The sequence below is a fragment of the Penicillium canariense genome, assembly GCF_028826845.1.
Source record: "Penicillium canariense strain IBT 26290 chromosome Unknown utg000004l_segment0_segment0, whole genome shotgun sequence".
Lineage (NCBI taxonomy): Eukaryota > Fungi > Ascomycota > Eurotiomycetes > Eurotiales > Aspergillaceae > Penicillium > Penicillium canariense.
The window spans coordinates 1,951,803-1,979,359 of NW_026622731.1; the positions used below are offsets into that span (position 1 = coordinate 1,951,803).

Genomic DNA, 27,557 nt, shown 5'->3' on the forward strand with positions numbered 1-27,557 from the left:
GGCAGAAAATTATATAATCAAATGGGAGGGTTTCAAACTAAAGTAACACCACTGTATGTACAATATTGCAAGACCCTTATTTCCCCTATTATTTGAGTCCCTCGAGGTTCGGTGAAATACCGGTGGGGATACGTAGCTCTATACACCATGTACGGTGACGGGGTCTGTTAATTTCCGACGTGACGATCATGTTAGATTTCGATCTCAACGAACTGTTCGATCACTAGATCCAGGGCCCGAATCGATCAAAATGGGTCCCGAGTATATCCGCGCCTCAGCTTTGGGGGATCAATTACCGCATGGCGTTAGGGACCAGTGGGGCCACACTCCAAAGGGGAGCCTTCACCCATAGACTACTGTATTGAAGCGACTGTATGTACTCCGTACTCCGTACAGCTCCATACATCGCCATGAAAAGGGACTACTGTCAATTCGATCTCCTATCCCTTAATTTTACATTGTGCAGATCTCTTTGCCTTTCTATTGTCCAGCACGAGTGATTACCATCGTAGTGGGTACGCACTTCCCTGGACTTTTATCTACTGAACGTCTCCCTCGCGGCTTTGTATTTTCTACTTCTCGATATACTCTGACATCAAAATGCAGCTCACTCTTAGCTCTACTCTTCTCCTCGCCAGCGTGGCCTCGGCCCAGATGACCTCGTCGGCCTCGCTCTCTTCCTCAGCGCTGGCGACCTCTACCCCCGTTACTTCCAGCGTCGCCATTCCCTCTATTTCTATTTCTCCTAGCTCGGTCCCATGGAGTCGTCTGTCCGCAAATCCCACCTCGTCCTACGCTTCCGTCTCGGCAGCTGCTTCTTCCGACGCTGCTAGTGCCGTAAACCCCGACGACTACGACTGCGTCTACCACGGCTGGGGCTGTGACTGGATCAAATCCGAGTACGGCTACGGCAACGACTACTGCGGACGTTCTCCCTTCAAAGCCGGTCAGCAGCTGTCTGACGGTAGCCAGATCGTCGCCGTCTCTTCGGATGGCTCCGGTGACTGCTCGTCCAAGGCTGGCAGTACGTGCTGCAAGGTCCTGGCTGACTCGCCGTGCAAGCGCGGCGAGAAGTACCTCGAGTGCAAGAAACCTTAGATAGTAAGTTTTCTTGATCGTGACTATCAATGTATTGAGGGTTGCTAATCTATTTATAGGTTGAAACTATGGGTTATGGACGCTCAAAAAATCATGAAGCAAAAGATCCCGTTTGTTTAGATCATATACAATGGCATTTGTCAGATAATAATAATGTGGAATCTATCGCTTATGTACACTATTTACCGGTACACTGTGGTAGACGAGGAAGACGTACGGCATGACATTGATACATCCGTAGCTGGCTTTGATCTGAAGATCCGCTTTTGCCCCTCGTATAGTAATTGTGTCACTGTTGGCGAGTACGTAAAATGTCCTCCGTACTTCCGAATATATAGCAACAGCATACACACCAAATATTCAATTATAGTGGCCTCTCGCTGTCTCACGAATTTGTGCTCCGCCGAATCTTAGAATAGGAATAGCCAGAGACGAGACAGAATGCCTGATCCCGGCATTCTGGCCTTCAGCCGTACGGTCCGCAGGGCATGCCATGTTGTTTCACGTTCTCGCAATCCACACAGCGCCGATAAGGCAGCGTGCCGCAGTGACTGCAACACTGCACCACCACAACATCGATGTGACAGTAACGGGCTTCTCCGTGCCATGGCTCAGCCGATCGATAAACTACAGACAAGCAATTACGTTAAAGGGTGCCCAGAAGTACCTCGCGGTCTCCCGATATACGGCCAAGGCTTTCCGCAATTTAGCTTTGGGAGGGAAGTATAAAAGGGAACTGACTTCATCGCTACATCATTCGGAGCCGCCCATTAATAATTAATTGTTCTTGCCATACATTCACTTTTGGCTGCATTTATTTAATCACAGCTGTCCACAATGAAGTTCCGGACTATTATTTTGTCCCTATTTGCTGTTGCCAGCACCTCTCTCGCCATTCTGACCGAGCGTGCCGACTCGGTAAGGATTCGAGATTTCCATGTCCAGCATGCAGATGACGGCACGGGTTCACTGCAATTTGCCCTGCACAGTTCCGTTACTGGTCTCTATGATGATTGCACCCTTAAGTGGTATTTTCTCTACCCACCTGGCTGGGCTTATCTCCTACCTCTCATCCTCAATTCCGTCCCCTATTTTTTTTCAAACACTTTCCACAATCATCTTTCCAATTCTCAGATCATACCGATCAGTTAAGCCGAGACTGACCCAGATCTAGGAGTACCACCAACGACATACAGCCAGGTCTTTCGATGAACAGATGCCTCAACAACCACTATGAATTTGGCTTCCGCTACGGCATCGGCAATATTGAGAACTTCACTCTAGTTGTGCAAGCGGTTAATGGCACGCAGCAAGGCTATAGAGTTATCAGTGCTTATGCAGTAAATGCTCATTGGATCTGTACGAAGAACCCAACCCATGGTTTGCAGGAGCGGTGCGAGTTGGTGGGTGTTTTGTGTATTGAACTTTGAGAGGTAGTACAGGCTTTCGCCTTGGAGAGTCGGAAAATGATCTTAATGCTAAACCCTCTATTAATCATGTTTAGATGGCCAATCTAAATTTCATCTCGTCAGCTTTCCGGCGGTCACAAGAACACGAAAATGTCGCCTAGAAGCAACATAGCTTAACAAGGGCAAGCGATATCAGTATAATAATCACAATGAGCGTCAAGAAGTTGATAACCGAACAAACCTAGGTACCTATAGGTCTTTAGAGAAATCAACTTTGTCAAGGCAGTATTCAAGGTCACAGTTATTTCGCCCAGCCCTCGGTGTATCTGAGCCGGTTGGAAGGTCTTAATCTGCCGACACGCATTCTTCGTTGTTTGGCCGATTTGATGGCTGGCCATGTTGTCGGCGTGAACAGAACCTACTACCTAAGAAGGATGACGCCTTTTGCCGGGACACTTGGCGAAAGAGATGGCAAGGTTGCAAACATATCCCTGAGAGAAACGCCATAACATATGTAGGTGAACATTCCCTCAGTGCGATTTTTGCCTCTCATAAGATGCTGTTGCACAAGGAAGCATTTCAAACGCCAGCAAACGATTTGCCTTATTTCTGATGGCTGTTAGTCTGGAGGGTGCCAGTCTCTAGTACGTAGCAGTGTGATCGATTTGCCTATGACCTTCAAGGCATGTTCCGGAAACACGCTTATTATGTGGTGACATGAATTTGCTGCACTAAATTAGCTTAAACTAATCGCCTCGACCTGGGGAACTGCTCCACGAAAATTTGAATGAGATCGGATTCCTAAAAGAGAATGGTACCCAACCTTCTAGGAAAGATAAACCGATGTATAACTATCTCTACTTAGATACCCAATGGTAAATTCATACATTTCTCGGGGGTTCATTGGGCAAACTTTTTCTTGCAAGCTTACACGCTACGGGTTCAGGCGGAACAGACTCAATCGTGAAGCCCGAAGGCAAATCTTTCATCTGGAGCATAAAGTACAAAAGTACGGTATCTGCGAAAGTAATACGTCAGGTTGAAGCTTCTCCAGAAAATAACAAAAACAAAGGGAGAATGACCTTTTCCAATAGCAAAGCAAGCTTATCCAGCCAACTTTCGGGCATTTATGGTCGCGTGTCGTCGTTACAGAGTCCATGCATCAAGATCGTGAGGCCAGGTTCAAGTCTATCATCTCAGGTAGTGTGGCCGTTCACACCATGATCCTGCTTTTCAGCGGACCGCTGATTCTGGTGCATAGGGACTGAATCTTCATCCTGGGGATGTTCAGGGTGTTCAGCGGTCCCATTTCCTTCCACATTCTCCTTCTTTTCCGGGTATACTTCGGGGAACGCAGCGCGCATCTGTCCATAGTGCTGGTTAATGAGGTACTGCATGAGGTTGCTGACAGGCATTGTGGTATGCATCCGTCGCTCGGATTCTACCAGCTCGACTCGCATCTGAGTTTCCCAGTCATGTTCTAGGGCATGTGCCTCAATATCCTTCTTGCGCTGGTTGCACTTGCTCGTGATTGTCTTTGGACATCCGGGCATGCGGCATGACCATATATCTGATATTTTATTCAACTCAGCAAGGGGGTCGGAGGCGAGAACATCTCCGTTCACGTTGGTAATCGCAGATGTGGTCTGGGGAGGCTCCGATAAAAGCACGCTCTGCAAAAGAGAGGCAGCAGCGGAGCCGGAGTTAGGAAGAAGGGAGCGGCCTCGAGACTTTGCAGTGGCAAGAGGGGTTCGGATAAGCTCGTGGCCGCGAGTCTTGCTGGGCGTGTCAACATCTTCCATAGTCTCGTCTTCGTCTTCGTCTTCATCATCACTATCATCGGATCGTACGATCTCCTGGTTGAAAACTGGATTGCGGTGTCGTTTGCCCATCACCTTCCCAGAGACAACAGAATTCATCTTGGGACGAAGGACCGACTTTTGAGTGTGGCCCAGGTGTTCATCGTCGCTGGAGTCTTCGATCGGTTGTAGAGGTGTAAGGAGTGCGGGTGAGAGGGTGCTATTCTGGCTGGCAGCATGTGTGAGCTCTCGGTGAATAACATAGCGAGACCATCTGAAGCCAGGTGTATCTTCTTCATCGAGCAGCTCGATAACAGCGCTTGCTCTTGCGGCAACAATCTTGGTCGCATTCTCCCGGCTGAGCGAGTACCGCTCAGATAGGCGCTCCGTCAACAGATCAAGATGCAGCCGGCGCTTTGCTAAGTGACCTTCTTCTCTTAATTCCGTTATCATTTGGTAGACAGCATCGATTTGTGATTTCGCAATTGCAGCCGGATCATCCCGGGGTGTTGATACTTCCGGCTCATCATGCGCTTCTTCGTCATCAGACTTGGGCGATCGCTCTTCTATAAGCTTGTTATAGACATCCTACGTGGGAGTAAGATCAGTTCCATTAACAGAAATGAGGATAGTATGTAATAACTCACACTAAAATGGCGACGGAGGTGAACGAATACATTGGTCTTCTTCCAGTCCACACCATCCGCATCTCCTTCAATCATGCAGCGGAGCAAAAATGGAGCATGTTCCGCAAACACTTCAGCTGACTGCTCTCTGGTCTCACAGTCACCGTGTGTGTGGAAGACATACTGGCCGACGTTAGTTGGGACGATACCCGCCAAGGAAATGATATGGGAACCCACCTGCTCACACAGGTTCTTGAAGGATGGATTGAGCTGCTTATTGCCATGCTGGTGTCGGTCCATCAGGAAATATAGCATGTCGACAGCCTGGACCATGCGACTGAACGTCGGCAGGTAGCCCTTGGCTGGGGAGATGTTGTACCAGCCAGCCTTGCCGGCCACCCAGAGCTCAACACTACGGTCTTCGGTCTGGCCATAAGCGTAGTGGGTGACATCGTCGATAATAACACGTTTCGAAGGGGAATCGGGTGTGAGCACTAGAGAAGAAAGAGCAGATGTGAGCAAAACCTCGATCTCGAACTGATTAGACCAGCTTTGCGATAAGCAGCATAGGCGTGTAATTGAATACGCACGTAGGTGCTCCTGGTCCTCTTTAAGCTCCAAGCAGCCAATCACCTGGACAGGGTTCTGTTCTGCGGCCTCGAGTAGATTCGCATATAGCATCTTCCCTGGCCGCAGGACCTTCACGTCCACCAGATCGAGTTCCGGCCAGTCATTTTCATCGGTGATCGAGGGATCGAGAGGACGGAGGACGTTGTCTTCGCGGGCACTCATGATTGCGATGGCTGCGGGCGGATCATGGTGGTGAGATCGAGGGAGAGGGGTTGTCGAATGCGATTTCGAGGCCTCCTGGGAGAAGAACGTGAGGGCAGGTTGGAAGCTCGCGGCGTCAACAGTGAAGGAGAGCCCATTGATGGCCCGTAAGTTACCGATACGTTATCGATACACCCGAAACCGCGATTGATTACGCATTGCTCGCAGCTCGAGCTTTTTTCCGGCTGCAACTGCAACTGCGACAGATGCAATTTCCACGAGGTTTCCGCCTGTTCCGCACCACAATGTCCGGAGAGAAGATCTTCGAAGGCTGTTTCGGTATGTTGTGCGCCACTTTTGATCCAAGAAGTGTCCCCGACTGACTTCGCAGCCGTTCACAAGCCGCAGGGCATCACCTCCGCCGACGTGCTCCGCGATCTCCAGCGCCATTTCAACCCCTCAAAGCTTTTCAAGCCATGGATCCAGGCTGAGATTGACCAGCGGAGTCGAGAAAACAGTTTCCAGAACCGACGCCGCCGCAACAAGAAGGTCGAAGTGAAGATTGGACATGGCGGAACGCTGGACCCGCTCGCAACAGGCGTTCTGATCGCCGGCGTGGGTAAGGGTACCAAGTCTCTCAACGACTTCCTGGGATGCACGAAGTCCTATGAGACTGTTGTTCTCTTCGGTGCCGAGACAGACACCTACGACTGCCTCGGTAAGATCGTGCGCCGAGCCCCATACGAGCATGTCACGCGGGAGGCAGTTGAGAAGGCCCTGGACCAATTCCGCGGGAAGATCATGCAGCGCCCTCCAATCTTCTCGGCGCTGAGAGTGGAAGGAAAGAGGCTGTACGAGTACGCGCGGGAAGGTAAAATGCCGCCCGTCGAGATCAAATCCCGGCCTGTCGAGACCTTGGAGATGAAAATCGTCGAGTGGTATGAGCCGGGCACGCACGACTTTAAGTGGCCCGAAGAGGAGATGACTGGCGACGAGAAGATTATTGCTGAGAAGCTTCTGGACAAAGACGCAGAGGTGCCGGTGGAAAGCGAAGCCGCGGATCAAAACGCTTCATCAGCCAAGCGAAAGACGCCTCCCACGGCGGACTCCCCGAAAGAGGAGGATCAGGAAGATGCCAAAAAGCAAAAGGTCTCAGAGGATGGAACAGCCCAACCTGCTGCGCCTAAACCTGCTGCGCCTGAACCTGCTGCTACCGAGCCCGCCACCTCAGAGGCCCCTTCGAAGCAATCAGACCAGCCTCGTCCCCAACCCGCGGCTGTCAAAATCCATATGACTGTCACTTCAGGATTTTATGTTCGTTCTTTGGCACACGATCTGGGCAAGGCTGTCGGCAGCTGTGGTCTGATGAGCTCGCTTGTCCGCAGTCGCCAGGCCGAATTCGACTTGCAACCCGAGAATGTCCTCGAATATAAGGATTTGGAGCAAGGCGAGGAGGTCTGGGGCCCGAAAGTACAGAAGTTCCTTGAAGAATGGGAGGGCAAGAGGGCGGCCAAGGCCGAGGCCGAGGCCAAGGCAAAAGCTGAACAGCAATAGATTCGATAACTGAGGATAAGGTTAAGGAGGGAAGTTGTATAAAAGTACCTTGGTTCATAGAAGGCGTTTGTATATAGGCCGAAAGACAACTTTCCATATTTTATCATGACTAGCTGTTCACTCTCCGTGCCCTCTAAGAGCACTAATCCTCACTAAATTGACTCTATTTAATGCAGCAAGCCCGTAACACCTTTAACCCAATGTTTCTACCAATTCGTCGGCGGAGATGCCGCCGAGTACGAAGCCCCGCTGTGTATTGATAGGGAACTGGGATGGTCCCTGGAGGAAGCCTGAGATCTCATCTCATATCTTGATCAAAATTCGAATATACCCAGCGCACGACATCAACACTATCTTCAAGACCTGTCGAGGACGGATCCACTGGTGCCAGACGGTCCTCGACATTCAGGGACAAGCTCAGGAAGCTGCGCAGCTAGCGCGCGGATCATAATCTGTCTCAAGGCGTAATTAGCGCTGGCCTTGTGGAGCGGATCAGAGCGCAAGTACATCGACCCACTGCGGGTGACTGACGGCCAAGTGTCTCTGCTCGGCCCTCACAAGATGCCTATAGATCCTGAGGAGTACAGGAAAGAATCGTAGCGAGATGCAGGGATGAGCGGAGGGGATGCATTTCAAGATCTGCACGAGAATCTAGAGAATCTAATCTGATTTGATCTGACCAGTCTCCTAGTTGGCAACATCGCCAAGTCGGCGCAGCAGAACGGCCAAGGCCCTTGTCTCTGGTCGGCCGTTCAATATAACCAGAGAGTGTACAGATCACCATGCGTACGAGCTTTCGGTGCTCTAATAGCTAAGAGCACAATAGGTGAAAGCTCAAAGTCAGACCGTAAAAAGGTAATTCAATTGACCATGTGCAGATGCAGGGTAAAAATCTAGATATTACAGAAAGCCATGGTGGATGTCCACCGGTGAATTTTGGTTGCGCCGTGCGCCATCATTTCCCTCCGCAATACCACGTACTTCTCAGTACCAGCCCGCTTGCGTCTTATAGACTAGCTTTACGACCGGCCCTTCGCAGCAGCCCGCTTGCTCTTGCCGGGCCGCTTCGACGCACCAGCCTTCATCTTCTTTTGGGAGAAGCCACGCATGTCACCGCTGGATGCGGCATCACTGCTCTTCGTGAAGCGCTTCTTGCCGCCGAATCCAAACTTCTGGTCGCGCTTCTGGCGCTTGTTGGCGCCGCCCTCGCGGCCGCGCTTCTCTGGCTTGGAAGTCTCCTCGATGGCAACATCGAAGAGATCATTGGCATCGTCGGTAGGAGCAGAGGAGTCAGCCTTGCGCTCTGTGCAGAAACAATTAGTTAGCGGTTATTTCATGTAACCATAGAATGAGTAAAGCGACGGAAATAGAATGACATACTCTTCTTCAGGGCAGTAATCTTCTCAAGGGTATCGCGCTTCTCCTTGGCGCGCTGCTGTAACTTGGCGACCTGCACCTGCTTGCCGAACTTCTTCAGATCACGTTGGCGGCGTGCCTCAGCAGCGGCCTTCTTGCCCGCGGCCTCCTCGTACAGCTTCTTCTTAATCAAGTTCATGTGCTCATCATTCTTGACCATCTCGGCGAAGTAGTCACCGGGGCGGGTGAAAGAGATGCCCTCCTTCTTGAGGAGACCACGGGCCTGAATAGCAGCAGCCTGGCAGACCTTGTAGAAAGCCAGTTCGCGTTTGAGATCGTCATTGGGGTCCTCCACCTCAATCGGCTCTTGCGACACTAACGAGTTGTGCTCAGAGAAGGGGGTGTTCTGGGTGATGAAAGAGATGCGCTTGAGGGAGGTCTTGATTGCGGCGGAGTTATTGATGGTGAGGCGCTGGTGGGGGATAACATCCTCGCGCTCGTCCTCCTCCAGGTCAGATAGCGGGATGTCTTCCTCTTCTTCTTCTTCCTCGTCATCTTCGTCCTCGGCCTCTTCGTTGTCTTCCTCGGCATCCTCAACAGCGTCCTCCTCTTGCTCCTCCTCGTCGTCCTCAGCCTCAGAGTCAGCAACCTCTTCTTCGGGCTCCTTGCTGACTTCTGTGCTAGTGTCGGTCTTCTTCAGGCCTTTGCGCTTGTTAGCGGCCTTCACCATCTTCTTCTGCTTCTCGGCATTGTAATCCCGGCCCCGGTGGGCATCGAGTGTCTGAAGGAGCTTGCTTCGTTTGACCATAGTGACTGATCTGCGGGGAACTGGAGTTTGGGAACAACGGTGTGAAAAGCAGCTGGATTATGCTACGGGATTTTTTTGAACTCGGATCGGTCCAAATGCGGTTAGCGTTGCGATAAGGCACTAAACAGGGTTAGCGTTTGTCGGTGGCGGAACAACATGATGATCCGGCCTTATCGAAGGGCCGCTTCATAGTTACTCCTGCTCCTGTTCCGCGGAGGGATCAATACGCAAATCCAGCTGCTGCCCACCATGGCCGAAGAAGCCTCTCCTGAGAAGACGACCGCTGGAGAGTCATTCTTGTCTCAGCCGGTATGTGTGCGCCGTCAATTTCTCAACAAATTCCCCACTGATCAATTTCAGAGCGATGCCCAAGGCCAACTCACCGCGGCGGTTGACGATCTCCTCGATCAGCTCCAAAGCAAATTTGACAATGTCTCGAAGGAAATGTTTGGCAAATGTGTGTTTAATTTACATTGCCATGGTCGCTCAAGCCACCATATAGCCTCACAACCCATCCAATACATGACTGACATCCTGGCAGTGGATGATATGACCCGTCGCCTAGACGAACTGGAGGCCTCCCTGACAGCATCGGGGAGTAACTCGGCGTCCGCGACTCCCACTAAATAAAGATCCGGCCTTTCCAAGCGTACCCAAGATGGCATTGTATGGGTGGAATGGACGACTGAGCGTTGCATTTTGGTATATGTTGCGCGTATCTTTATCTCTCGGGTCGGCACCACCTGCGCCGTCTCACAGCCTTGGCTTTCCTTTGATGTTTTACCAAGATACCCTATGTCTCAAGCAGACAGATCTTTCAGAAGAATAGAATATCTTCAATTGACGAACCTATTCTCGTATACAGATAGCTAGGCGTCCTAGCAAAAGAACCCACATGGCACCATTTGACGTTTCTCAATTCATACAATACAGCAAAACATGCCAATAGTTTCCACTACTCATCACTAGGCCCATAGAGTACCCGTTTATCTCCAATTCCAAGAATCCAACATGCTCAATAATCTGGATGAAACGAGCTTACAGCTCATCCTTCGGCTCCTTTTCGCCAGCGAAGGCGCGCAGGATGTTGCTGCGCGAAACAAGGTCATCGACCTTCTCGGGGGCAGAGCCGCCCTTGCCAAGCACCTTGACCAGGCGAGCCAGCTCCTTGGAGGCATACTCCTGGTTCTCGCTCAGCTTGTCTGCAACCTTGACGTAGTACTGCGCGTACTTGTCCTGCAGACCCTGGGCCGCCTTCTTGACCTCGGTGGCGAGCTGCTCGAACTTCTGGGCGGGCACGTACTCGGCCACCAGCTTGTCCAGCGCAGCAATAGTACCAGCCTTGCTGTTCAGGCCACCGCCAACGGCGCGGTTAGAACCGGTCTTAGCGTTCAGGAAATCGGTGAAGCCCTCCGCCGAGCGGGTGCCAGAGTACGCCTCGGGTTCGGTCGATCCCTTGGGGAAGAACTTAATGGTAGGGTAGCCAGTGATGCCCTGCTCCTTGGCCAGGGCGCGAGCATTCTCAGCTTCGGCATCAACTTTAGCGATCACGATGTCGGTCTCGAGAGCGAAGTCATTGGCGAGGGTCTCCCAGACAGGAGCGAGAGTCTTGCAGTCTGGATGGATAAGAGCCAGTGGTTAGTAAAGCAGCGAAGGAACAAAGAGAACGAGATATAGGAGGTACTCACGGCCACACCACGGCGCAGTGAAGGCAACCAGGACATCCTTATCTCCACCAACAGTTGTCTTGAACGTGGCGTCGTTCAGGAACTCCACCTTGCTGGGCTCCTTCTGGGCACCGCGCGGCTTAATGCCAGTCTTGTCGGAAATCCACTTGGTCAAGCTCTCCAGGTCACGGCCACCCTGATACTCCTCCGGCTTATCACTCTTGCCATCGAACCACTTCAGGGTAGGGAAGCCCTGAACGCCGAAGCGCTTGCCCAGTTCACGGTGCTCATCGGCGTCGACCTTGCCGACTGTGACCTTGTCATCGGCGAAAGCGAAAGCAGAGGCGAGCTCCTCGTAGACAGGGGCAAGGGTCTTGCAGTGGCCGCACCAAGGGGCGAAGAATTCGACGAGAGCGGGCTTGCCCGACTTCAGGACGACCTGGTCGAAGTTGCTGGGGATCAGGTCCGTAACGGCGGAGCTGGCAGTGGCAAAGCCGCTGAGCGCGGAGAGAGCGCCGAGCAGCAGGAAGCTCAGACGAGCCATGTTGATGGGTTTTCTGTTGATTTAATTAAGGAAGATTGAGTTTATGTCAGCTTCCTGGAGGAAATTGGGGGGATTGAATGGCAAAGGTCCACCCAAGGTCTCTGGTCTTTTGGTGCTGATGACAAAACACCCCCGAAGAGGCCAAGTGGTTCCTCTGCACTCCGCAGCTCATCGGCGGGTTGTGCACCACGCCCGCGCGACCGCTTGACACAACCTAGTCGCGTTTCGATCTTTAGTTTAGTTGTATTTTGGCTCTTCGTATGCTCGTTGGAGCATTTTGCTTCTTTTCCTTTACTACTAGATAGTAATACAATAGAGAAATCCGCCGACATCACATCCTCAAATAGTTGTCCATGCAAGTTGAGCTGTCATAAGAGACATGAGACTCAGGTGCGATCTGCGTACACATAGGGCCGACACTCTCCTCACTGACGACTTCAATAACCGATATAGCTTTCATAGGAGACTCTTCTCATCTCTCATCGCCGTTCCGCCAACCACTTGTTGGCATCTTCCCAAAGCTTTGCCTCCTTGAACTCCTTGCTCGCATTCTGCGTTCCCTTGTAGACCTGTATGCAACATCAGCTCGGCGCAAAAGGCCCCAGAGAATAGTCAGGCACTTACCGCATCCCAAAGCTTGAAAGCCAAATCCAGATTCCCGGTGAAGCTCTCGCTGTGTTGGAACCATTCCTTGCCCTTTGACTTGACCTCCGCGCGGGCCTCGGGCGAAGTTGGGTTCGCCTGGAGGGGAAGATCATCCAGGTAGGTGCGAACGGCAATACCGAGGCCGCAGTCATTGTCGTCAATAAAAGGCAACCTAGTCAGAACGGTTAGATCATATTCAAAATATACGTTTTGAGTCAAGCAGGGAGAAAACATACTTAATTCCCATCTCAACCCAGTCATTACGGTCCCGATCAGCATCGCCGCTGAGGAGCAGACCAGTCAGAACCACCTCAACAAGATTCCTCAGTGCAGAGCGCACTTCGGAAATGAGAGAGCGGTAGCAAAGGAGCTGCCGGCTCAAAGGGCCGGAATATCCGATAGCCTTATGCTGCAGCTTTGCGATGCAGGCCACACGAGATACCAGCATGTTGAAAGTCTTGTCCTCCTCTGCAATGTCAGGTCAGTCAAAATTCGCAATAAGGATCCTCTATCTGATAGCCACCTACCTGAGCCTCTCATTGGGCCACCAGATACATGTGAAAACCAGTGCTTAGTGTTGAGAAGATCCATACGAAGCATCTCAATGGCAAGGAAAATAGCATCCTCTAGGTTATCGGCAGGATCCACAGCCGAGAGGGCTTGCTCTAGGCACTTGCCCCACGAAGTTAGCTTGTGCTTGTCGTCAACGTATCCACGTAGTTGCAGGAACCGCCACGAAACGTTCGAAAGTATATCCTCTTGCGATGACAAGGTCTGTAGGGCATTGTTAGCTGAGAGGGTGAAGATTTCGACCCAAGAAAACATACAGGAGTCTCTCTGTTGGCGAATGACTTTGACACAAAGTCAGAGTTATTCAAGCTCTGAAGGGCGAACTTGAAGGACCCACGAGGCGCCTGCAACTGCTTAACGCTCTCAGGGAGTTGATCACCGGGGATTTTCCAGGCTTGAATGGTTTCCTTGACCGACGGGAGGCCCTTGAGGTTGATCTGCCTCTCTTCTGAGCTTTCATCAAACCACGGGCGAATGGTGATAACTTTAGTCTGGTAGAATCTGTGGAGGGAATTGGCCAGAAGACCAATGGACTGCGTCCGGATCGGAGTGAGAGTTTCGCCCACGAGTTGACGGAAGACCTCAGAATCTTCTGTACCCAGTGGAAGGGGAACGCGCACTTCGCCTGATGTAAGGAAATTCGGTACGTCTGGGCCTAAAACGCCCTTGGACAGGTAGAAATACAGCTCCTCGGGGAGGCGCTGGCCGATGAGCTCGTGCATATCCGAGGAAGTGGTTTCCTGGTCCATGGGACCGACACGTCCATCAATAGCGATATACACATGGTGCTTCACGATCATATAGGCCCGCTTGTACCGCGATGCGTATTGAAGCTCCTGCATGCGACGCTCTTCTTCAAACTGAGCACACAGGGTCAAGGCGCTCCTCCCAGCGGCATTAAACATGGGCAGCGCATCGCGGACCGTAGGGAGCTTTCCGGGGAAGGCCGGGTTCTCGAAGAGGGGGAAGGAACGCAGGAACGGGGAGCCGAGGAGCAGGCAAAAGTCGAGGAATTGGTCATTGGACAGGCGGCCTAGCTCTTCCTGGCAAGTCTGCTTCGTGAGCCAGGTAAATTGTGCCGGCTCAGTCTCAATACGAGTCACAAGCTTATCGATGTCGAACAGAAGGGCTTCGGAGGGTCCGTAAACGGCATCGATAACGGGGTTGGCGCCACGAGCGAGGTAAGCAAGCTGCTCAGATGCGCTGGGTTAGTTGCACATGGTCTCCTTGGACAGGGTGTCTTGGGACAGGGCCGTGTCGCCAGCTTTTTCAACGGAAACTTACCTGCGCAGCCGCACTATAGGGTGCCACCATGAAGGAGACGCCATTCTGGGAGAGAATCCGCTGCAGGAACTTATAGAGGGTTTCCGGGGGTGGGGTCCCTGAGGTATTATCGTCAGCGTCGATTGGGGAGATCGGCGGCCAGGTACAGATGACCCTGGCCGGCAGAGAAGGGGACCAGATCTCTGACATTGAAGCAGAAAAGGTTGTCATACCGGCATTGCTGAAGGCATCCACGACTTGGTCAGCTTGTTGCTGGTCATAGAGCTCCCAGGCCTGCTCGAAGGAGCGCGCAGATGCGGACTGGTTGCGAGGCTTTTCGTCTTTCTTGCCAAAGTCTAGACCATTGAAAACGAAGATGCATCCAACACCCAGGCTCTTGAATGTCTGCAGCTCCTTCTCGATGTTGGCCTTCAAGGCAAAGGGAAAGCCGCCCAGAGCACCCAGCAGGGCTTCCCGGGTCGACTGGTTCACCAGGTGTTGTTGGATGTAGTGCGATGCATCGAGACCGACAACTGCGCCCTTCAAAGCGGAGAGGGGGAGGGACTGGGTGCGGCCCACAGCCCATTCATCGAGAGGACGGACTAAGGTAGAAGAGGGTCTAAGTTAGCGACCTAAGAGCAGGTCAACTCGGGCACGACGGTACTCACTCGGCATGGTTGTGAAGCTGACGGGCGGAAAGCACGGCTAACTGCCGAGCATTGAGGCCCAAAGGAAGCGTGGTAGGAGAGTGGGGGAAGGAAGGAAAAGCGGCAGATCGGAGGGAGATGAGGTCGCGATGAGTTGCGAAATGACGGGGGGGAAAGCGGAGGCGCAGCTGGCCTTTGTTTTTTTTGGCAGCAACCTGCACACCCCCTTCCCGCATTATCTCCAGGGCGGTTGACGAATTTACTTTATTTTGGGGATTTCTTGTTTATGATCGATTTCTGTCGTCTTTTCAAGCATGCTAGATCTGTTCTAATTACTTGTTCCCACCACACGGTGGGCCCATCAAAGCTTCCTTCTACCCTCTGGGTAATTGCTCGCATGCAGCAAATGAATCGAGAAGCTTATTCTTGCTAGTCTCTCTTACAAAAAGACAGATAAAGAATAGCATAAAAATTGGTCTAGTCGTAATCCGTCATAGTGACTGTCTCAAACGTATCAATCCCAACCTAAGTATATTCTAGACCCCCACCAGTGCACGCACATGAATTTCAGAGTCCCGCTATCTAACCAAGGGGATGACCAGTGTACACGGAACTGCCATGGCGGGGTCTGAATCTGCACGTCGGATCTCGCCTGTGCGCCGAATCCACCCATGGAAAGCGCTGCTTGGTTCGATTAGTCGAGCCACCATATGGCAGATAGTTACGCGATAGGCCCATTCTTGCTCAGACGGCCGATATCTCCCTAGCGCAACCCCATCTATATAATCGTATCCTCTCCAGCACCGTTGCGCATCCCACTCCACATTCCCTCTTTCTCCAAGCATCGACAGCTGGCCGACATGGCAGATACCGCGACCCCCATTGAGCTCCCCGTTATCGACATCTCCAATCCCCACGACCCCGCCGTGGGGAAGGCGATGCTCGAGGCTGCGGCCAAGTATGGCTTCCTGTATGTGAACAGCAAGGGTACAGATTTTGTGACTGAGGATGTGGATCATGCTTTTGGTCTTGTATGTATCGCTAGTGCTTTTTGGTGCAGATGAGACGCTAATGTTATCGCTATAGTCGAAGAAGTTCTTTGCGTCTCCGACAGCGGAGAAGGAGACTTGCCGCATTACGCCGAATGTCTGTGAATACCTCCCACCTAGAGCTTGACAATGATGATGATTCAGACTGACCCGATGTATCCTTTAGAACCGCGGCTGGTCTGGCATGCATACAGAGACCCTGGATCCCGAGCATCAACGGGTATGTTGAGAACCGCATCGGGACCGATGGACATGGCTAACAATGTCCTAGACCGGTGATTTCAAGGAGTATGAGTCCATAGAAGGATAGTAGATCAATGGCCGGTACGGACTAACGATGACTACAGAGCTATGAACTTTGGTGACTTCAAAGATGGAAAAGCCCAACAGCCTTTGCCAGCATCTCTTTCACCCCATGAGTCAGAGATCTATGGCTTCGCCCAACTCTGCAACAAGACCTGCAACCGGATTCTGAATCTTCTCTCCCTGGGTCTTGAGGTCAGCACCCAGTCACCGGCGTGGCCCTCACTATACCCGATTATTAACACGTCACCATAGATGCCAGAGGACTTCTTCACTACCCGCCACGACCCCAGCGCTGGACCCACAGGCAGCATCCTCCGCTACCTTTACTATCCATCCATCTTCTCGCCAGCAGCAGCATCCTACAAGCACGACAAGGATGTCCGTGCAGGCGCCCACTCCGACTACGGCAGCATCACGCTCCTCTTTCAGAGGCCCGGACAGCCGGGCCTGGAAATTCTCACGCCAGAAGGAACATGGGCGCCTGTGCCCATCATCCCCGGTAACCAGCCAGACGCATTCCCGTTCCCACCGATCTTGGTCAACATCGGTGACCTATTGAGCTACTGGACGGACGGGCTGCTCAAGTCGACCGTGCACCGTGTGGTATTTCCGCTGGCGGAGCAGCGCAGCCCGAACCCGCAGGACCGGTATACACTTGTATACTTCTGTCATCCTATTGATGCGACGGAGTTGGTGCCTGTGCCGAGTGAGATTGTGGCGGGACATCGGGCGAGAAAGGCGGGGTTAGAGGGAAATGGGGCGGTTGGGTTTGGGGGTGGTGCGGGGAGCCTGGAGCCTGGGAAGAGGCCGCTGACGGCCGCGGAGCATTTGGAGTCGAGGCTGGCAGCCACATATGGGTTTACGAAGGATGAGTAGGGTGAAGGAAAGTAAGGCTTCAGGGGAGAGGAATGTAATTACGAAGTTATACTGCTTATGCTTCCGAGAGAGGGCAAGATCAGATGCAAGTGGGTTCATTCATTTCGAAATAACAGTGCCAATGAGTGTAAGAACAACGCCGGTGCCGTGGAGGCAAAGTGCAAATAGACAAGACCAATCGAATCCTCCAAAAACGTAAATCGGCATCATAGATGGGACTGCAGAAAGAAAATGCTTCAAGGGACCGTAGTGGTGCGGTCGGATGTGTCGATAATGTTGCCCATCTACGGACATAGGAAACTCGTGATAGCACAATTAGGTATGAGGGGAAGGTAAAGAAGCGCAGGGTGAGCCCGGGCGGTTGACATGTAGTAGATCTGGGGCAGAGGACTCGGGGAGAGAACCGGATTCAAATATGAAGATGTAAAACAGATATACACTCATGACAGGCTGGTGGAATATGTGAGTTTGGATGTAGGGCATGGGACCCAAAGGTATGGATGGTGCCCCGACGTCAGTGCAATAAATGAATAAAAAAGTCACGATGGTCAAGGCAAGAGTGGTGTGAAGAGACGAGAAAAAGAGATGGAAGGCCAGACGACATGTAAAAAGAGGTATCTTGGTGGGTTATTTGTCAAACTGGAAACGCCGCCAAATTTTGCAATGCCATGCGCGAGTGAGACGTAAGACCTTGGAACAAAATATAGGGGAGACGCGTGACGGATATGACGCTATGCGAGAGCCAGTATGCATTTGTGAAATCAAAAATGGAACTCGAACTTCGAGGTCGTCGGGGTTGTAGTATATGATGTGCGGTGCGGGAGGTGGTCGTATCAAGGAGTGGTGTGGCACCAGTGGCGGTGGTAGACCCAAGCAGCCTTCTGGCAGTCTTTGCTGCAGTACTTGGTGCGGCGGCAGCGGCGGCATTTGGCGAACTGACGCTGGAACTCCTCCCACTTGCCACACTTGTAGTAGGCACATTGGCGGATGCCGCCCCGCGACTCGTCCTTGCGGCAGAGGTTTCTCATGACTACGCATGCCCAGTACTGCATATCCTTCGAGTGGTGTCGAACGGTAAACTTCTCAACCAGTGGGAAGATATTGACATCATCTGGCAGCAAGTACTCATCTTCCTCTTCAGGAGCCTCAACGGGAGGAGACGGGTCAGCATTTTCATCAAGGAGATGCAGTTCCCGGTCGATCTTGAGTTTCGGCACGAGATGGGAGCGCTGGAAATACGACCTCAGGTTGCAGTATTTGGATACATAAGCCAAGAGCTGCAATGACATCAAGACATCCTCATCCCGGGGCATGGTGGTGAGGACACTCTGAGTCGCGGGTGTATTTCGATCACGAAGGTACATGGCGTAGGGGCTGGGGGCGAGGGTGGGAGAGTTAGGGTTATTTGGGGCCTGGGTGGGAGATAGACCCAGCCCGCCGTTGGCTTGCGTGGTGCCGTTGTTGTTGATGATGCTGCCGTCGACAGCAGAGCGATGAGCGATGTTGAAAGTCTCAGCTTCCTGGCCCTCTTCGGAAGGATCAGTCACTGTGAGGCCATGCGTGGGGGAAACATCATCAATCATGGTCGTCTGCCGCTCGTCAACATCATCGATCTCCATCCGGTTGGGCAGTCCCACGATGGGATCTGTAGTCTGTCTCAAGAGAGGATCATCCCCCATCGTCGAGTCCTCGCCATTAGCATCATCCGATTCACCCGAGGCCGACAATTGCTGACGAATGGCGGGCCGCTGCCGGGCGGGGGCCGTTTGGGGAATGCTTCGAGATTGAGACTGGAGAGGTCCACTTGGTGTTGTCGGGGAGTCCGGTTGCGAGATGATGCCAGTTTGTAGCCCTGGGAGCATGCTAGGAAGCCGTTCGGCATCACGCACGGGTCGCAAACCAAAGGTCTCGACGGTATCTATTGGAGGAACAGCAGTGGCGAGAGGCTGCATGGTTCGCAAGCGATGGCTCGTCCGAGAATACCGGCCATCGTGGGCCCGGTGGTTGTGAACCTCCTGTCGGAATGTGCTTCGTTCCGGGGGCGATGTCATAGGCGCACGGGGAGGGGAGGTGATATCCATCGCATCGGAGTCGGTCGGTTGGGTGTCTTGATAGTAAGGTTGTGGGATTTCGATGCTCGGGGGAGGAGCCTGTCGGCGGGAGGAGGGGCGGGCTTCGGTGTGGCTGCTCGAATCTACCGGGGCGGACCGTCCAGGTACTTCGCGACTGGAGGTACTAGACTTGCCGACCTGGCGGCTCGAGGAGTGCTTGTGTGTCTCCGGTTCAGCGCGCGATCGCACCTTATCCACCACCTTGATGTAGTTGTCCAGGATGGTGGCAATCACAGGGACCATGTCGGCCTCAACCACTCTGGTCCGCACACCTTCCGATCCCCGTACTCCGATGTTGACCACACACTGGAAGGCAAGACTCCATTTCCACATCTCCATCAAATCCTTACTCCTGCCCTCCTTCAGGATGCACACAAGTCTTTCGATGCCGCCATCAATGGTCAGGATATCCCGAATCCTTGCTGACGAGGTTGTGAGGTATGCTAGGTGGTTGAGGGAGTTGATGAGCGGTAGTGTCGATGTGCAGTCAAGGGCACGGCGGTCATAGAGCGTGGTGGTGATGTTGACCGAGGCCTTGTTCACATTGGGGATGCTGAAGTTGACTTCCCGCATGATGAACCACTAGCGACGGGAAAATCAAATGGCACTGAAGAAGTAATACAGGCGTAACAGATGTGATTCGCATTCAGAAATTGAGAAATCCAAAAGGCCAGATGATGAGGACCTTGACGATGCCCAAATGGTGGGATTTCAGCCCCCTAACCAGACCGGGATGGCGCCCACGGCGGCTTGATCAAAAAACCCTCACAGACAGTGCTGAGTGTCACTCAGAGACATCAGGAGCACCGATCCAGGGACTATATAGAGCGCCTGGCGGATTCTCAGGAAGGAGGGGGGGAAGACAAGAGGGGGTTGGGGGGAAAGTCTTGGGATGACTCCACGAGGGCGAAAGGGAAAGGGCGAAAACGGGGGTCAACGACCGAGACGGGAGAAAGGGGTGGTGAGAGTCGGTAAAAGAGAGAATAGACAAAAGTAACGAGATGAACTCGGGGCGTAGGCGATTTCGATCGTACTAACGATGGGATGGCGATGGGGAGGATGAAAAGCCTTTGAGGGCGAAAGCGGAGAGGCGTCAGGTGCCTCCTTAATATTACGGTACCCGCCCGAGGATTGGCTCCCGCCACTCTCAACTCAACTGTGCACGCTATTTTTAACGGCCTTTTCAGGCTGTGGCACGCTGCAGATGAGCAAAAAAAAAGGACGAGAGTTATGCAGTTCTCGTCTTAAGTCAAATCTCTTCCTCAATGCCCTCGCTACTGGTCAGGACTCCCCGACTGCGTGCCCTGCAGGGCCATTCGATCCCTCGTGGCGGCTAGTGGGCTCGGGATGACTGGTGACAAAGCTGGTAGGGCCGAGCGTTGAATGGGTTCTGCCCCCATGGTCTAGTCCAGCCCGGCATCGTGAACATTAACAGGGGCACGCCGACAGAGTATTCATGGACAGAGGAGAGAGTAATGGAATACAGAATTCCTATTCTCTCTGACTGTCCTTATTTTGGTTTCTTTCGATCTCATTTCTTTGTAGAGTGCTTCATTCTCGCCTCTTTGCCTCGCTATGCCGAGGCCCAGCAAGAAGCAACATCTCCTATTGAGGACGCATTAAACCATACCCGGAAAACCCAGAAACTGCTTCTCTCCTTTAGTGGAGGGAGATGGAGACATAATTGGGGTGAGACCACCAAGGTTGATAGATGAACCGATAGTTGATGGTCTGATTGGTGCAGGGACCCATTCCTGAGAAGTCCTTGGCTAGAAGCTATGGGCATAGCCGCTCTCTAGAGATAACAGTCGGGGGTTCTTCCGAGTCTACTGTTTGATCCATCCCTTCCTCAAAGTGTGGACCATGTATGGAGTACGGAGGATGGCATAGTAAACCCCGTGTAGGGTTCTGGTCGAAGCGCAGGAACAGTGATGATCAGGGGTTGCACCACGAGCAAGATCCACTCGCTAGGGGTATCATCTATATCCTTCGTTAAGTCAGCCAGGCTATACGTGAAATCAAGTCTCGGTCACATCCGCGTTTTCTCAGGTACAAGCGGCATTCCTACCGTTCACTGCACTCTTGCATAGCACTTCATACTACTCCGTACTGTCGCCTGGAACGCCCAGACCACTGGGGTGGGCTTGAGCATTGAGTATCGAACGGATGCTCGTTCGTCTCACAAGCGCAGTATAAGACACTGTCAGTAGTCCCTGTAGGTACTGTATATACAGTGGTATTGCTATGGATCATCTGGCCCAGGGTGTCCCATTCCTCAATGGCAGTTGACTCAGTTGCAGTCTGTCTACCTCCCCGGCGAATGGCCTCCATGGTAGACATGGAGGCGAGAGCCGCGTCAGCACTGTCGTACGTGAAGAATCGGAAGATAACCAGCCGAATTACAGCGACCAGCACATCCTGTGTGCTGTATCTTGACGTAGATCTTTAACGACGAGTGGGGATCCCGGTGGGGAGAGAGGATTGGGCACGTTCAGTAACCAGAAGTGGGCCTTGCAGAATCAGTTCGGGGGTGGGCTCAGCAGTCCCAACGCCTGGAGAATAATTGAAAGAGCTGAAGACCACGAATTAGGCCGCCTCTTTGCTGGCTACAAGCGACGATGTCGTACCATCGGAGTATGAGCAGGAACGAGAGTGTCGGTCTTCTGGAATCCATTCTGACGTGAACCGAGGATTGTAAATAATGATCGACCGCGACTGTATCCGACCGAGCCTCTGTTTGAGGGGCCCGGGAAATAGGGGGGCCAAAGGCCGTCGGGCAGTGGGGGCTCATCTTCGTGCGGGACCGAGGGACGAGACCGCGAGGCCATGGCCATTCGGCACAACGCAATCTAATGAATTGAAGGCCCCTTGGCAGACTTCAACTGCGGGACCCGCCAGACTGGGAGTCGGGGCATCATGCCGATTGCCCACCCGAAGGTTGGAGTTGGAGGGTTAAGGCTTCAGTCACGAAGCTCAGACTAGACCAAGCACGCTGACTGGACGAACAAACGGAGAGCAATTTGCAGGTTAGTCAGCCAGCCGGGGCTGTGGAGCCTGAACAGATTAGAGAAGCAATGGTGCGAGAGCTTGGGCCTGGTCTGTGGCTACAAGCTGGTATGGATGGCTGGATAGATCCAGTATGGGGATGTACCGTGGTACGGGTACTGTAGCGTGTATGGAGTACAGTATGGTAATGGTAGATGGCCGTACTACCGTGCCCGGGGTCCCAGCACTTGGGATATGAATAGATTTTCGGCGGTTGAAATGGCGACGAGGGCCTCGTAGGAAGTCATCGGGTTTCGGGGCAGAGCGCCGAATTAGGGAGGTTCCCTTCCCCCCACGCCCCAAAGCCTCTCCATCTCCGCGCTTTGGCGTCTACCGACATTGGTCCGAAGGACTGCAGAAGGGGGAACAGATCTCCGATTTCTGCGGGCGATGACGCCAGGGAGAGGCAAGGCCAATCAGAGACGCTGGGAGAGAAGAGGATAGAGCAGGCAAATAGCCGCCAGCAGTGGACGTGGAGGGAAAAACGACGCACAGGGGGGTCGAGAGAAGTTGAAGTGCCTGACCCGTCATTCCGGTTTGTTTCTCCAGAAAATACAGCATGGGAGGAGGTGTACACTACAGTATGAAACCCCACGTACAGTAAAATATGGCTATACCGATGGGTTATGGTTACATGCTACTACTCAAGACCGGGGCGCACTATTGACCTCCACCAGAATCGCTCCGTACCGAGCCTACTAATGCCTTACAGGGGTCGGATAGGCCCCTAGGCTCATTAGAATCATTATGGAAATCTTTGATTACATACTACTGAGTACACCACTCGTACCGAACACTATTTTCATACTGTAGGTACTCCGTATAATTAATTACAATTATACTCAGGTCATTACTAGCCAGTAGGCAGTGGACCACTACTGGGCCTTGCACATACACTAGACCGATCCCCAGCGCCACTGGGACCTGCTTGAAAACATGCTCCGTTTTCCTCTGGGTGAATCACGTCTCCCCATTGGTGACTTTCCTACGAAAGATAATATGAATTTGGCATCCCTGTGTTATGATACCTCTATTATGTACTCAACCTAAAGTGGCAGTCCATAAGTATTTCAACTCGATATTTCGGCTCTACTAGATTACGAATTTTTCTGCCAGCAGAACCTGTGATAATAAATATAAATTGTATATACAGTAGTAAGACTAGTTACTCCCGTGCGCATAGCGATTAGATCATTGTATAGTGGTATCAGGCTAGTCTACCGTGCAGCTCAGAAAATGCCGCCTAAAATATCAAGTTAATCTGATTCTCTCGTATAGGTATTCCTGAAATCTCATATTCGTGTGGGTAATATTTCGGAGATATAAAGGTCTACTTACGACATTCGCCGATGCTACGCCTAATCATGCACTTATCTGACTGGAAAAGCTGGCCCTGATTAGTAAAAGAGAAGTACTTATAATATCAAGCCTTCGCAAGCCGTTTCGCGGTAATTTAAGGCGTTAATATCCGCTGCTATATCTCCCCCACTTGGTAGACCTATCTTACATATTAAGCGCTATACTGAGGACTTTAAACCCTTACATCAGCCTTAGTAAATAGACCTTCACGTGTAATAGAGGCATTTTGTTAGATTGTATTGTATATATAATCTTGGCCATCTTCGGTAAGCTTTCGTGGTGCACTACTACCTACGCAGTCATGAGTGTTTATTAAGGTCGTTCTTCTCTTCACGGAGAGTATACTGGATTGTAGAGAGCGGTATATCAGGAAATCGATATTTATGAAGATTTCTTACACTCCATTTATAGGTATATTTAAGCTCATGGATACGAGAGCGTATTCCTGCGCTAAGCGCTGGCCCCCAAACCCCCGGGAATCGTTTGGTATGCACATATATAAAAGACTATAATCTAGAGAGCAAAGCGCGTCAAAACGGTTGATGCTGTTGATATTGTTGATCCTATAGCGCATGTTGTCGCGTGTATTGGTAGGCGGTGTAGCAAAGGCGGTCAAAAATAGGGGGTAGTTGGGTTTGAATATGCACTTATGGCCAGTCGTACTATCTAGGGGCGATGGTCGTTACCTGTCAGTTCCAGTAATCGAGACCTACTGTAATTTGTTCATGCAGTAAATGCTGAGTACGGAGACCTCCGTATGAAGTGCTACCATGTACACAAAGAGCAAACTCAGAGAAAGAAAGAAAGAAAGAAAGAAAGAAAGAAAGAAAGAATGAATGAATGAATGAAAGAAACAAAGGAAGAAGCAACATTGCTGTTCAGTTACCCATGATGGAATTATCCTCTGCGCGCGTATTGTAGGTGTATTTTTGTCTCCACCGGAGCCGGGCCGCTGGGCGTCCGGCAGCGCGGTCCAAAACAGGTATTATGATGGATCTGTTTTGGTGCCATTAGACTTCCAGCTGGGGTACAATGATGCTGGACAATCGATTGTTCTATAGATAGGAGCGTAACTGGCTCTGGAATGCAATCTAGGCCCTGTCGAGAAATAGCCAAGGGCCTCAATGCTTGCGCTTTCTGTTATGCCTCTGCGTATCGATGCCACCGTATGTACTGTACAGTTGTAAAGGTGTAAAAGTACGTACCGTCACAACGTGACCGTACTGAACTGGGTCTCTCGGCCTACTCGCTCTCTTTCCCCCCTGGTCAGAATGCCAGAAACCTTCAATCGAATCTCTCTTCCACTTTCCTTTCACCCCAATTTGCGCGACGTGGACTCGTACAGGAATTCACTACCCCTCCAACAAGACACCCCTTGCTAATATTATATTACGCCGTGTATTATGATCGCAGCTTGAGGCCCTGAATCGGTTACTTCCGTCTTTCTGTCCTCTTCGCTCCACTTTCAGCCCCCTCGTCCCAACTCCCCCCCTCTACCCTTCCTGACTCTCCCACCCAACCGCCAACCTCCCTCCACACCTCCTCCACACCCCCCCTGGAACATTGTTTCCCTCGCCCCCTTCCATTCCACCACAACGGTTCTTAGGGGTCATTGTCCGGCAACATGGCAGCCGATATGACGGGCGAACAGATGCAGGCCAAGATTACCGCGGCCAGGCGCGAAGCTGAGGGTTTGAAGGACAAGATCAGGCGCCGGAAGGATGAGCTTGCCGACACCTCTCGTACGACCTCCCATGACTCTCCGCTACTTTCCCCCGGATATTGGTTGCCGAGATTTACCTCTCCACGGACCTTTTTCAAGAGGCGCTGGGTGGACGAACCACGATTCAATACATGAATGCTGACACTTTCTTCGCAGTTCGCCAGGTCGCGCAGAATCACACCGATGCCCTCCCACGAATTGGCATGAAGCCGCGCCGGACGCTGAAGGGTCACCTTGCGAAGATTTACGCCATGCACTGGTCGACCGACCGCCGCCACCTCGTGTCAGCTTCGCAGGACGGAAAGCTCATTATCTGGGACGCATACACCACCAACAAGGTCCATGCCATCCCTCTGCGCTCGTCATGGGTCATGACCTGTGCCTATGCGCCTAGTGGAAACTACGTGGCTTGCGGTGGCCTCGACAACATTTGTTCCATCTACAACCTGTCGTCGCGCGAAGGTCCCACTCGCGTCGCGCGCGAGCTCTCTGGCCACTCGGGCTACCTCTCTTGCTGCCGCTTCATCAATGATCGCCGCATAATCACCTCATCTGGTGACATGACCTGTATGCTGTGGGATATTGAGTCTGGATCCAAGGTTACCGAGTTCGCCGACCACCTTGGTGACGTGATGTCGATCAGCATCAACCCGACCAACCAGAACATCTTCGTGTCCGGTGCTTGCGACGCTTTCGCCAAGCTGTGGGATATCCGTACCGGCAAGGCTGTGCAGACGTTCGCCGGCCACGAGTCCGACATCAACGCTATCCAGTTCTTCCCCGACGGAAACGCTTTTGGAACGGGTTCCGACGACACCTCCTGCCGCCTTTTCGATATCCGTGCCGACCGCGAGCTCAACATCTACCAGGTATATTATACCCCCTTGCCCACCACCCGGGATCCTTCCCAGCTCAGGCTAATTGATTTGCAATCCCGACAGAGCGACCAAGTTCTTTGCGGTATCACCTCCGTCGCGTTTTCAGTTTCGGGTCGGTTATTGTTTGCTGGTTACGACGATTTCGAGTGCAAGGTATTTATCTGTGATCGAGGACATGTACCTGGAATCTCACCTGACTGGATTTTAGGTGTGGGATGTTCTACGTGGTGACAAGGTGGGCTCTCTGAGCGGCCATGAGAACCGGGTGAGCTGCTTGGGTGTCAGCAACGACGGCATCAGTCTGTGCACTGGATCTTGGGATTCTCTCGTAAGTTTATCTTGCCTGACTTGTAGACGGGAAGACATCTTACTAATGACCTTTTCTACCCATTCTACAGCTCAAGGTCTGGGCCTGGTAATCTCCCCCAAAAGATAAACAAACGCAAGATACCCCGCGTCGATCATTTGCAATGCTCTTATTCGAAATTTTCTTTGGTTCGATGGGTCGACTCTCCGCCATTGTACGATAATAATCAGTTACCGGGGAACTTCCGGGTTCTCGCGATAATTACGGCGCAGACATCGGTCCGTCGCATGCGATACGGAAGGGTGTTGGGTGGTGGAAGGTGAGCGCGACGCCTGGGGAAGACACGAAAGCGACGACACAACAATGTTAGGACATGACGAGAGCGCTGCCGCTTGGATGGTCAATGGGAGGTTCAATGGACTGTTGTTGCGGTGACACCAAAAAGACACTTGCCCCTGCCCGCGGTCCATTCGACTACCTCCGCAGTCATCCCGTTCGTTGGCTTCCTTCCTGCTGGATGATGCCTTTTTCTTCTTCTTCTTTCCCCCTTGATTGATTTTCCCCCCGCCTCTCTCCCCCTTCTTTATTTTCAATTACCCCCTCTTCATTTTCTGGATTGCCTTTCCCGCATCGGTTCTCGGTATGTATTTTCTTGGTGATGGATGGACAGGGGGCGGAACCGGCTTGTTGGACTTGGCCATGATCTTGCGCTGCTTTGAAATTTCCCCTGCGTTTCCGCGTCATCTCTCTTATTATTTTTTTTTAACCTCTCCCATTGCTGTGTTTCCCGCCATATTTCCTTGCGTCTCGCCAAACAAAGAGTTGCCATCTGTACCTATTGAGTCTCCTATGGCTTGAACCTCTGTCGGGGATTCCCTCGTCAGATTTCCTTATTATCCAGTGTTTTGAAGAAGCTTCCAATTTCCATTTGTGATTTCACTTTCTAATGTTTCTGTTCTGCTGCATCTCTTGCGGCCTGCAGCGGGTCTGTTCGAGCGTTGCGCTGGACTTCGGTTCCTGCTTTCGTTGCAGGCAGGGCGTCTGCGAGTGTGGGGTGAGCGTCAGACATACGGCATTCATACAGGGCCTTCGGTTCTCGCCTGCCCTAGTAGCGGGTAGTCAGTCTGATGTATATTCCGTAGCACG

The 27,557-nt window shown here is 52.1% G+C and overlaps 11 protein-coding genes across 11 annotated transcripts; 6 read left to right on the forward strand and 5 right to left on the reverse strand.

Annotated features, from left to right (window-relative positions):
* Positions 1–600: 600 nt before the first annotated feature.
* N7482_007030 (uncharacterized protein) lies at positions 601–1,098 on the forward strand (the record flags this gene model as incomplete). Its single annotated transcript, XM_056689155.1, has 1 exon — positions 601–1,098. One exon carries the CDS (start codon positions 601–603, stop codon positions 1,096–1,098), a length of 498 nt encoding a protein of 165 aa, XP_056541584.1.
* Positions 1,099–1,935: 837 nt separating this feature from the next.
* Positions 1,936–2,528, forward strand: N7482_007031 (uncharacterized protein; the record flags this gene model as incomplete). The annotated part of the gene is made up of 2 exons (XM_056689156.1): positions 1,936–2,016; positions 2,295–2,528. The coding sequence occupies 2 exons, from the start codon at positions 1,936–1,938 to the stop codon at positions 2,526–2,528; spliced, it is 315 nt and encodes a 104-aa protein (XP_056541585.1).
* Positions 2,529–3,703: 1,175 nt separating this feature from the next.
* On the reverse strand, positions 3,704–5,724 carry N7482_007032 (uncharacterized protein; the record flags this gene model as incomplete). The annotated part of the gene is made up of 3 exons (XM_056689157.1): positions 3,704–4,894; positions 4,954–5,426; positions 5,523–5,724. 3 exons carry the CDS (start codon positions 5,722–5,724, stop codon positions 3,704–3,706), a joined length of 1,866 nt encoding a protein of 621 aa, XP_056541586.1.
* Positions 5,725–6,008: 284 nt separating this feature from the next.
* On the forward strand, positions 6,009–7,257 carry N7482_007033 (pseudouridine synthase PUS4; the record flags this gene model as incomplete). The annotated part of the gene is made up of 2 exons (XM_056689158.1): positions 6,009–6,042; positions 6,095–7,257. The coding sequence occupies 2 exons, from the start codon at positions 6,009–6,011 to the stop codon at positions 7,255–7,257; spliced, it is 1,197 nt and encodes a 398-aa protein (XP_056541587.1).
* A 1,019-nt stretch (positions 7,258–8,276) lies between these two features.
* Positions 8,277–9,421, reverse strand: N7482_007034 (EBP2 family rRNA-processing protein; the record flags this gene model as incomplete). The annotated part of the gene is made up of 2 exons (XM_056689159.1): positions 8,277–8,560; positions 8,638–9,421. 2 exons carry the CDS (start codon positions 9,419–9,421, stop codon positions 8,277–8,279), a joined length of 1,068 nt encoding a protein of 355 aa, XP_056541588.1.
* Positions 9,422–9,670: 249 nt separating this feature from the next.
* N7482_007035 (heat shock factor-binding 1 family protein) lies at positions 9,671–10,051 on the forward strand (the record flags this gene model as incomplete). Its single annotated transcript, XM_056689160.1, has 3 exons — positions 9,671–9,730; positions 9,782–9,878; positions 9,963–10,051. 3 exons carry the CDS (start codon positions 9,671–9,673, stop codon positions 10,049–10,051), a joined length of 246 nt encoding a protein of 81 aa, XP_056541589.1.
* Positions 10,052–10,459: 408 nt separating this feature from the next.
* N7482_007036 (protein disulfide isomerase family protein) lies at positions 10,460–11,632 on the reverse strand (the record flags this gene model as incomplete). Its single annotated transcript, XM_056689161.1, has 2 exons — positions 10,460–11,037; positions 11,110–11,632. 2 exons carry the CDS (start codon positions 11,630–11,632, stop codon positions 10,460–10,462), a joined length of 1,101 nt encoding a protein of 366 aa, XP_056541590.1.
* Positions 11,633–12,111: 479 nt separating this feature from the next.
* N7482_007037 (MKT1 family protein) lies at positions 12,112–14,785 on the reverse strand (the record flags this gene model as incomplete). Its single annotated transcript, XM_056689162.1, has 7 exons — positions 12,112–12,201; positions 12,257–12,449; positions 12,514–12,745; positions 12,805–13,051; positions 13,105–14,037; positions 14,132–14,729; positions 14,775–14,785. 7 exons carry the CDS (start codon positions 14,783–14,785, stop codon positions 12,112–12,114), a joined length of 2,304 nt encoding a protein of 767 aa, XP_056541591.1.
* An 832-nt stretch (positions 14,786–15,617) lies between these two features.
* N7482_007038 (uncharacterized protein) lies at positions 15,618–16,988 on the forward strand (the record flags this gene model as incomplete). The annotated part of the gene is made up of 6 exons (XM_056689163.1): positions 15,618–15,788; positions 15,844–15,903; positions 15,973–16,026; positions 16,078–16,094; positions 16,154–16,304; positions 16,365–16,988. 6 exons carry the CDS (start codon positions 15,618–15,620, stop codon positions 16,986–16,988), a joined length of 1,077 nt encoding a protein of 358 aa, XP_056541592.1.
* An 833-nt stretch (positions 16,989–17,821) lies between these two features.
* Positions 17,822–19,672, reverse strand: samB (MYND-type zinc finger protein MUB1; the record flags this gene model as incomplete). The annotated part of the gene is made up of 1 exon (XM_056689164.1): positions 17,822–19,672. One exon carries the CDS (start codon positions 19,670–19,672, stop codon positions 17,822–17,824), a length of 1,851 nt encoding a protein of 616 aa, XP_056541593.1.
* Positions 19,673–25,127: 5,455 nt separating this feature from the next.
* On the forward strand, positions 25,128–26,523 carry N7482_007040 (WD40 repeat domain-containing protein; the record flags this gene model as incomplete). Its single annotated transcript, XM_056689165.1, has 4 exons — positions 25,128–25,245; positions 25,383–26,257; positions 26,313–26,432; positions 26,503–26,523. 4 exons carry the CDS (start codon positions 25,128–25,130, stop codon positions 26,521–26,523), a joined length of 1,134 nt encoding a protein of 377 aa, XP_056541594.1.
* Positions 26,524–27,557: the final 1,034 nt, after the last annotated feature.